Here is a 9,983-nt window from a genome sequence, read left to right as displayed (position 1 = left end):
CGGCGGTTCTGTGCCGCCTGCCGCAAGTACTTCCTGCAGTGTCCGGCGCACTGGGACCATCTCTACAACACGCAGTAGCACTCACACACGATGTAACTAAGGCAGCTTGCTTACTGAGGAGTCTGGTCACTCCCTTAGTGACCTTACTTACTTCTTTAGTGAACTTAGTCAATTTGGTGACTAAGTGAGCTCGGTCACTATGGGAACTTGGTAACTAGGTGAGCTTGGTCTCTAGGGAACTTGGTAACTAGGTAAACTCGGTCACTATGGGAACTTGGTTACTAGGTGAGCTTGATCACTAGGGCAACTTGGTAACTAGGTAAACTCGGTCACTATGGGAACTTGGTTACTACGTGAGCTTGATCACTAGGGGAACTTGGTTACTAGGTGAGCTCGGTCACTATGGGAACTTGGTAACTAGGTGAGCTTGGTCACTATAGGAACTTAGTCACTAGGGGAACTCGGTTACTAAGGGATATTGGTCACTGGGTGAGACTGGTCACTAAGACCGCCTTTTAGTGTAGATTTCAAATATGAACGGGTCTGTGTGCTTTTAGTTTATGTTTGATAAAAAAAAAAACACTTTTAATAACGACGTACTGTCTGTTAAATAAAACGAGGTTGACTTGTATAATGTTGTAAAGGAAAAAGTTTGATTTAGCGAAATTACTTATTCAACTAAAATTATTTAAGAAGTAAATAATGTTATTATTGGAGTTTATATTTTAAAAATATAATGTATAGAACCATTTTTTATTTGTATATTTCGTTATTCATGTTATGATCTGAATTTTAAGTATTATTATATACATTCCTAAATTATGAATAATGCCTTGTTTCATTTGAAATAAAACAAATATATTTATGGTTTTTTGTTTTATTTTTTACTTATTTTTTAATCTCTGGTTAGCCAAAGATTAAAAAAAACCATATAGAGGAGACATATAAGCGAAATTCCTTTAAAAATTCACCTAATTCTTACTAGCGTCAAATAACCAAAACAAACTAACGCTATTAATAAATAAAATAAATTAGTTTAAAGTCAAGCATTTCAAGAATAAAAAGCGCAACATATACATAGGTGTTTATATAGATAGGATGTTTTATTTTTATTTTTTTTAACTTTTTAACAATGATATCAATGTTTGAGATTTTCAAATAATAAATTTTGAATTAACTAATTGACTTATTGAGGTTTCTCGTACTTTTTATTATTAATTTCTTATATTTACTAAACTGTAGAAAGATACAGTACAAAGAAATTTTATGATTTGGATAAGAATATTAAAACGTGAATATTGAAATCTCAGGAAACGCGTGGTTTTAATTACTTTTTCAAGCAAAAATATAAAAGTGTAATATGGATGTACAGGGTGCTTTTAGCTATTTCAATTCATAAATGAGGCGAACGAAATTTTTACTTTTTGTCTTCATATATGTGTGAATATAGTGTGAATCGGCACTTATTGAGCTAGCACACATTTATCCTTCGACCGCTTCTTCACTTAGATTAAGTGGAATCGTGGTCAAGCGCTGGTTTATTTATGTTTAAAAAAATGTGTGCAGTTCAATACCAATTTACGATATTTTACATATCAATCAAACTAATCAACCCTATTCAAACTATAAATGTCGGCGTTTCTATCAGATTTTCGCAATTATACTTCATACTAATATTATAAAAGCGAAAATTTAGATGGATAGATGTTTATTAGACTTTGTAGCCTAAACCGCTGAACGGATTTCGATGAAATTTGGTATAGATGTAGGGGAAAGTCTGGAAGAACACATAGAATACTCACTTTTGTTCTTTGTTAATTCTACGCGGACGGAGTCGCGGGCGAAAGCTAGTAGAAAATAAACCAAAAAATTTATGACAGAAAAAATTGGGAAACTTCAATACAAAGGGTAATAAAATAAAAATACATGAGAGATTTTATTTTACGTATATTTCGATATTTATATACTACAAATACATCTTATTGTGACAATAAGTAAATAATATACAATCAAATTTTCACATTGGACATTCAAATATCCATCCGTCATATGGTTTACAATTTAATTTTTTTATGTACGAAAAATATACCACACTGCGGTCCGCTAGACACAAAAATATTCATAAAACTTTAATAAATATATAATATAGTGTTTTACATTGAAAATATCAAGAAATTAATAAGAAAATCTCCTATATTCATACAAGGAGCGACGCTATGCCTTCAGCTTACGTTTTTAAAATTCCTTTTAAATCTTTAAGTTCTTAACTTAAAGTTTAATTGAAATTTTTCAATAATTTCAATATTCAACATATATTGTCCTTTATTTTCATTTATTTAATAAAACACCAAACTAAAAAACAATATTAAACATAGAGCATAATTTAATTCAATTGAAACTTTTAGGGTCTACACCTGAGCGTAGAGTATTGCAGATTATCACATTATAAAGAGGAAAGATTTGTATTTCTCGATTTTTGTATGTATTGAAATTACTCAAAAACTACTGGACCGATTTCAAAAATTCTTGCACCATAAAAAGCTATGTTTTCACTATATAACATATAGTATATTTTAACAAGAGAAGTTGTCGCAAATAAAATTGTGCTTTACGCTATTGAAATAAGGTTTAATTTTACTTAGCACGTATTACCAAGAGAAAGAGTAAAAGTTCAAAATAAAATTAAACCTTACACCGATGGAATAAAACTCTATTTTATTTGCGATAATAATCTGCAATACTTGCTGGAATCTGTGTATGAACCCTCATACTATATACGCTGTGATGACGTCATCAGACGCCTCATGTATGAACTAAAATGACTCAAACTCAACAGTTCTTAGGTTTTATATTTTACAGAAGTTGATTTTTCTTCAACTACCGATTTTTCTTAAATGAACCATTACATATTAAAATTACTTTATTTCATTTACAATTTTACTTTCCAGCCAAAAAAATATTTGTGTTTTTTTAATAAATCAGAAGACATTGAGAAATGAATATATTACTTCGCCAATATTCTTGCTAAGTAGGAAATTACCGCTTCCTTCTGAATCAAAAATATGTACATATGTTTAAAAATAATCCAAAAATATGCATAAATCATGAATACGTCAATTTATAAAGCGGATAACCACGGGTAATTGTATATTTATAATTTATTTAAAAAATACATAGCTTCATTATTTTGCGGCGAATAATTCACAGTTTTTATATAATGTAAACGAGCTCCTGAATTCGCCAAAATGGCGAATCGACTACCCAGAGACATCCGCATACAAATGTGTTGTCTACATTTAACCGACGGAGACGCATAAAGAGGATATTTCCCTTCCCTATGCCTATCTAACGTCAAATCCACTTTCCATCCTTTTCTTATAAGAAAAGGATGGAAAGGGACTAAAATTATATTTTTAAATTCAAACACCACGAGGACGCATTATTTTTACATAATCTATGGCAAATAAAACGTCACTGTCAAATAAAATATTAAAATCAGCTCATTTAATTCCACACAAACAAGCTCCATTCAAACTGCGTACAAATTAAAAATGAACAATAAATATAAATAAAATACGATCACGTTAAAATTTTATAATAAATTACTTGTGATGACGAATATTGTAAAATGGAGGAACTCTTAAGTTATAAAAAACATAATTCCGCTAACTTAAGTTACATTTATCGACACGCCCCGACTTTTCAATATTTAAAACTTGCTGCAATGCTTATTTAAAACTGCAATATTTTAAACTTTTTAAATACCACTACAGTTTTTAGAGGTTATTGTTGACAGCTCTGAAATATTCCTTAATTTGTTAAATAATTAAAGCCATAATTACATTTTGCCTTATTTTTTAACTTTACGATTTTCCCACACGCCAATTAAAGTATCAATTATTCTCAAAACATTTTTTTACATCCATTATTGCCAAAAGTAACATCGTATTGTAATAATTTTTTAAACAGCATAATTATAATTTTATAAAATCATTGTGAAACGGAATGTTCCAGAGCTGTCAACCGTCACACAAAACGTTTGACAGATGGCAGACGTTTACCAGCAGTCAGATTGACTGCTGTCAATTTGACAGGTGGCGGACGTCAATTTGACAGAAGACGACTGAAGCAGACATATGACAGGTTACAGACGTCAGTTTCATAGCAGACAGTAGTTTAACAGCAGACGTCAGATTGACTGTGGCTGACGTCAATTTGACAGTTGTGGGACGTCAGTTTGACAGTTGTGGGACGTCAGTTTGACAGTTAGACGTCAGTTACGCGGGGTGCGGGGGCGATGGGGATCACGTGGGGTCCAGCCGCGAGCTCAGCGTGTTCAGCTGCTCCAAGCCGGCGAGCAACTCTCTGCAGATATACACAATATTATTTTATAATACAAATACAATAGTTACTATGAAAGTATAAAATATTAGTAATTATTTCATAAAGCCTATTTTCCTTACAGATAAATTACCTTTCTGGTGAATGAATTTTTAAAATCGGTCAAGTAGTTTTTGCGTGAATCAAATATATACAAAAATACAAATCTTTCCTCTTTATAATATTAGTATAGATATAGATAATTTTATTACTGCAATAACGTTATTTACTATATGTTATAAAATATTATTTTATTGCAATCTGTACTCGTTAATTTTTTTTAGTGTGAGGTCAATATTAAGAATGTTCTTATTTTAATCTTACTAATATTATAAATGCGAAAGTTTAGTTGGATGTTTGTTAGACTTTGTAGCCTAAACAGCTGAACGGATCTCAATGAAATTTGACATAAATGTAGAGGATAGTCCGAAAGAATACATAGGCTACACACTTTTGTTTTAATTGCACGCGGACAGTCGGTGGCGTAAGCAAGTATAAAATGATCAGAATGTATACCTGAGCGAGGTGTCCGCGAGGCGCGTGGCGCGGCGCAGGTCGGCGGCGGCCCCGGCCTGCGCCCCGCGCAGCGCCCGCGCCTCCGCCTGCGACGCGCGCAGCTGCTCCTGACACACGTATACCAAAATGTACAATTCCTGCAATAACCTCTATTGACTACAGATGGTGTATTGACTATGGATAGTGAATTGACTACGGATAGTGTATTGACTACGCGGGCAGTCAGTCGTATTCCAGCACTCGAGCGGAGCGGTTCAAGGTTACGGGCTTATCGTGTTTTCATTCTTATATTATTCTAACTCAATTGAGCTAGAATTAGACATACCAAATATGTAGAAAATATACGTGTTTATTCTAGTGCTCGTGGAACATTTAGAGAAAACCATGGGAGTAGTAGATACCTTTAATTTTTTGATTTCATTTTTCAGTTTCGACACAACTTCGAGGTCCGTACTTCGAGCCTGGAATTGAAACAGATAAGGATGAGTTTCACACATGTACAATTAAATACATATAGAATAATTTAGAAATCTGTCAATTAAATTTAAATTAAAATGTCTGCCTCCATCTCCTAGTTACCAATAACTTAATATACATATACACTAGAACCTCGATAAGTTAAAGTCCAAGGGAAACACAAAATATTTTAAGTTATAGAGGTTTTAAGTTATTAAAGTTCTATGTTGTTAAGGATTTGGGCTCTGATGGGAAGGGAACATATTATTTTTTGAAGTTAGAGAGGATTGTAAGTTACCGAGGTTTGAGTTATCGAGGTTTTACTGTATATTCTTTTTTTTAAGAATCCCGTTTGTTTTTTTTGGCGGTAACTTATACAATATTACTTACACTGACCTCGGCGAGCTGTATGTGTGTGGGCAGTGTGGGCAGTGTGGGCAGTGTGGGCAGTGCGGGGGCGGCGGCGCTGGCGGGTGCGGGGGACGCGCACACGTGGTCCCGCAGCGCGCGCTCCCGCTCGGCGAGCCTGGCGCGTGCGCTGGCCGCCTCCTCCTCCGCGCGGCACCGCCGGCTGCGCTCCGTGAATAACTCCGACCTAATATATCAATTTTTTTTTTATAATATAAGATGGCAAACGAGCAAGCGGCGACCTGAATCCACCGAAGGCGACCGCTGCCTATAAACACCCCGCAATTGCAGATGCGTTGCCTACCCTTAGTTGACGGAGGAGGATACGCACATAAAAATGACATTTCACCTTCCTATGCGTCACCTCCATCGTCAAATCCACCTTTCCTTCCCATCCTTTCCTGTTAAGAACAGGGTGGAAAGGAAAAGAGACCAAAATTAGGCCTCCGGCACCACACTTATCAGACGAAACGCGGAATTGCTTCCACTTCACGCCTGTTTTTTGTGTGGTCGTGGTATTGCTGGGGGCGAGCCGGCCCATTCGTGCGGAGATGTTAAAGCGGGCTCTCCCACTGTTAATACTTCTTACTAACATCATAAATGCGAAAGTTTAGATGGATGTTTGTTGGAGTTTGTAGCCTAAACTGTTGAACAGATTTCGATATTAGGCATAGAAGTAGAGGACATTCTGGAAGAACACATAGGCTACTTTTTTTTTATATTTCAACGCGGATGAAGTTTCGGGCGAAAGTTAAATTGTAAGGTGCTTGCCTTGCATATTTTTCATTCTTTGCAATTAACACGCTTTTAAAATATCTTGATAGCCCAAGGTCATATGCACGCTGTGCCCTTCCCCCCGCATCAAGCTACGCTATAGTTATATGAAAATCATAATACAAGTAACAAGGGACATAATACACAGTAATCATACATTGCAATGGCCTCAATATTCTATACTTCACAATTTTATAATTTGGACAATGCTGTTTAAATTAACTGAATGAATATTAAAATAAAATAAATTAAAACAATGAAATTTAATAAATAAGAATTATTACCAAATTGCATTGCCATTGCTTTTGCTTGCGACTTAAATTGTGCATAAAATTCTGTACAGGAAAAGTTGTATTTATAAAATTTCCTTACAAATCTACTAAGTTAAATAGATATGAGATACTAGATAACGCCCGCGGCTCTGTCCACATGGAAATTAAATAACTTAGTAAGCCTACATGCTCTTTCAGACTATGATTGACATCTTTGCCAAATTTCATTGAAATCCATTTAGTAATTTAGGTTAAAACTCTAATAAACATCCATCCGTCTCAACTTTCGTATTTATAATATTAGTAAGACACATTTTAAAAAAACAATTACATCAATAAGGAAGAGAAAGGTTTTACCTGGTTCTCTCCAGCTCGCTCATGATCTGCTGCAGCTGTTCATCCTGGTGTTCAGGCTCCGGGGATGTTCGGCCTGGGTGGACAGGCAGGAAGTCTGGCAGACGTTTTGATTCAGCACCTATGATATAACCATTATTTATATAACTGCTCAAAACTCTGTCGAAATGGTCATCTTCTTCCTACTCCTGTAGGGTTGGCGCAACAGGTTTTTGTTCTCTACACAACCATTATCAAATGTCATCTCAGTTATCACTCCCTTCTTGATCATGTCATCTTTTATGCAATCCATCTATCTTTCTAGGTATAACTCTGTCCAAGTGGTATTATAATAAATTTAATAAGTAGCTAATGTGCTATGCCACACTCTATCTACCTCGGTTCCAAACTACATCTAGATTTGTTAAGCTGTTTGATAAGCCGAAAATAATGTAGTCAGCTGCAACAAACTTTCACTCGCAAGTCTGTAGCCTATGTGAACTTCCAGACTTCCCTCTTTATTTATGCCAAATTTCGTTGAGATCTGTCCAATTGGTTTAGCTACAAACTCTATTATCCATCCATATAAACTTTCACATTTATAATATTAGTAAGATTAACAAACTTGAATAGATTTTCAGTTTCAAAAGATTAATGCACATACTTATCAATAGCATGAATTCATTGTCATTCTGACAATCAGACAGACAATCTGACATACACACAGATTTGTGCATACATACATTTAAAACCGAAGTTGTAAAAAATTAATTGAAGTTTCATTTTTCTATACAAATTTGGAGCTGACTGTATAAAATGTTTTTTAAAATGTGTCAACCATATATTATATTGAACAAAAGCAGTTTGATAGATATGTATATCTAAGAACTTTGCTCGAACAAATAATTAAAAAACCATCGAAATGTAAAATTAATTTGAAATCGGCCTTGTTAGAACAACAAATATGTAATGCGTAAATTAAAATAATCTATACTAATATTATAAAGAGGAGAGATTTGTATTTTTGTATGCATTGTATTGGCTCGGGGGCTACTGGGCCGATTTCAAATTCTTTCACCGTTGAAAAACAGCATTGTTTGTGAGTAAAATAGTCTAAGTTTCTTTATTATTTTTATATGCTATAAACTAAGCGACCAGTGGTTACACATAAATCTTGTGGGTTTCTGTACCACTTATAACGTCTCTTATTGTACTTTTAAATTTATGCTTTTGTCTAATAGATAAATAATAAAAGTAGCCTGAACTTATTCTATGAGGAAATAAATACTTCACACCTATTGTATGCTAATTTAAAATAGCTAGCATTGAAAATTATGGCTTTTGTATGTGCTTGTAATACTAAGTTACAATACATTTCTATCAGTTTATGGATCAATTAATTACCTTATGATTATTACTAAAATCAATTACTGTTTACCTGCATTTGGTGGTAAATCCAATGGAAATTGATTCCGGGGTGACATATTCCTTCTATCTGATGGGTTTACAGACTCTGTGAGGTCTAGACTTAGATGCATAGGATGGTCAAGTGGAACAGGACCTGCAGCTTCTGCCCCTACCGGCAGGTCTAGTGGGATATTCCGGTTTGATGGTCCAGAGTCAGATGATGTTGATGCTCCCATATATGGATCGTAATCATAGCCTCTTCCAACATAATTGTTTTCATTCCTCCTCCCCAAGGATGACGATGATCCAGCATTAAAGTTAGTATTAAATGTAAAGTCCGGCAGATTGTCCAAGTCCAATGACATTGGTCCATTTGAATGTAAATACGCCTGTTCTACTAAGATGTGGTCTTGTACAAAGTCAGGTAGGGACGGCATCCCCAATGGCTCAGATGCCAAATTTGGTCTATGATAAAATGGTACATCAGCAGTCTCTGAGTAAAAATTATTCTTAGAATTTGAGTTCCCTACCACACTAAATGGTACATCCATAGAACTAGTTGAAGGTGCATTATCACTGAGGCGATGGCAGGCGCCCTCGCTTGATTTATCTTTGGTTTGATTATCATACTGACGATTTTTCTCTCGTCTGGAGTCCGAGTGTACGTCTACTTTAGTAGGCGAGTGTTGAACTGTGTTTGAGTAAACCTTAGGCCTTGCACCAGTGTGCTCGTATGTCGAGTTGCCCGGCAACGAAAGATCTCTCTTCAAGAAGTGCCGAAATGAAAACGGATTCTCTTCCTTACGCACGGCTCCGGTTGACTCTAAAAGAATTACATGTCTTAAAATATGTTACTTATTTGGCGAAACAAAAAACGAATCCGAAGAACACTTACTAGTTGAGGAACTTTTGGGCTTTGTGGGCGAGGAGTGGCCATTTTCTTGACTATTGTACTTTGCTTCTTCAATTCCTAGGTCTGGCTTTACATCATTTTGTTCATTTTCCTGATTGGAGTCTGCATCGTTTGAATTTTGTGGTGAATTTTTATTTGAAACACCGTCTTCGTCCTCCGCCATGATAATGAGAATGACAGTTGATACTAAATTAAGTTCGGAAACAACTCTACTAAGTTTTAATAAAATATTTTGACATTTCTTTGTGTGTGTGTGTGTTTTTTTCTAAATTAAAGTGGCAAAATTGTTGTTTTACTTTATATTTCTTGTTACAAGTTAAGTTTAAAACTAAATTAATAACAAAAAGAAAAACGTTAAATGATATCGAAGTAATTTATTGTTCGTTTTCCTACATTTTCGCTAATTACTTTTCCCCTACAGTATTTCGCTGCGCATAATTACTATAAGGTTCACAACTTAGAACTATAACATAAAGTTATTTCGATTCGTATACCATAACTGGCGTTGGCAATCTTTTTTTTCG

General features: G+C 34.8%; 1 protein-coding gene across 2 annotated transcripts; it reads right to left on the bottom strand.

The window, feature by feature from the left end:
* Positions 1-3,482: 3,482 nt before the first annotated feature.
* Positions 3,483-9,638, bottom strand: LOC106101723. 2 transcript variants are annotated; one of them, XM_013281042.1, is made up of 7 exons: positions 9,442-9,638; positions 8,578-9,369; positions 7,164-7,281; positions 5,743-5,947; positions 5,298-5,357; positions 4,897-5,003; positions 3,483-4,365 (listed from the first exon to the last, which is right to left on the bottom strand). In XM_013281042.1, the coding sequence occupies exons 1-7, from the start codon at positions 9,620-9,622 to the stop codon at positions 4,305-4,307; spliced, it is 1,524 nt and encodes a 507-aa protein (XP_013136496.1). In that variant the 5' UTR covers positions 9,623-9,638; the 3' UTR covers positions 3,483-4,304. The 2 variants fall into 2 exon arrangements, with proteins under 2 accessions (XP_013136496.1, XP_013136497.1); XM_013281043.1 differs by having other exon boundaries at positions 5,749-5,947.
* Positions 9,639-9,983: the final 345 nt, after the last annotated feature.

This window comes from Papilio polytes, unplaced genomic scaffold, assembly GCF_000836215.1.
Source record: "Papilio polytes unplaced genomic scaffold, Ppol_1.0 DF823958.1, whole genome shotgun sequence".
In the NCBI taxonomy this organism is placed as follows: Eukaryota; Metazoa; Arthropoda; class Insecta; order Lepidoptera; family Papilionidae; genus Papilio; species Papilio polytes.
Note: the sequence above shows the minus strand (reverse complement) of the source record. Positions and strands in the feature narration are given on the sequence as shown.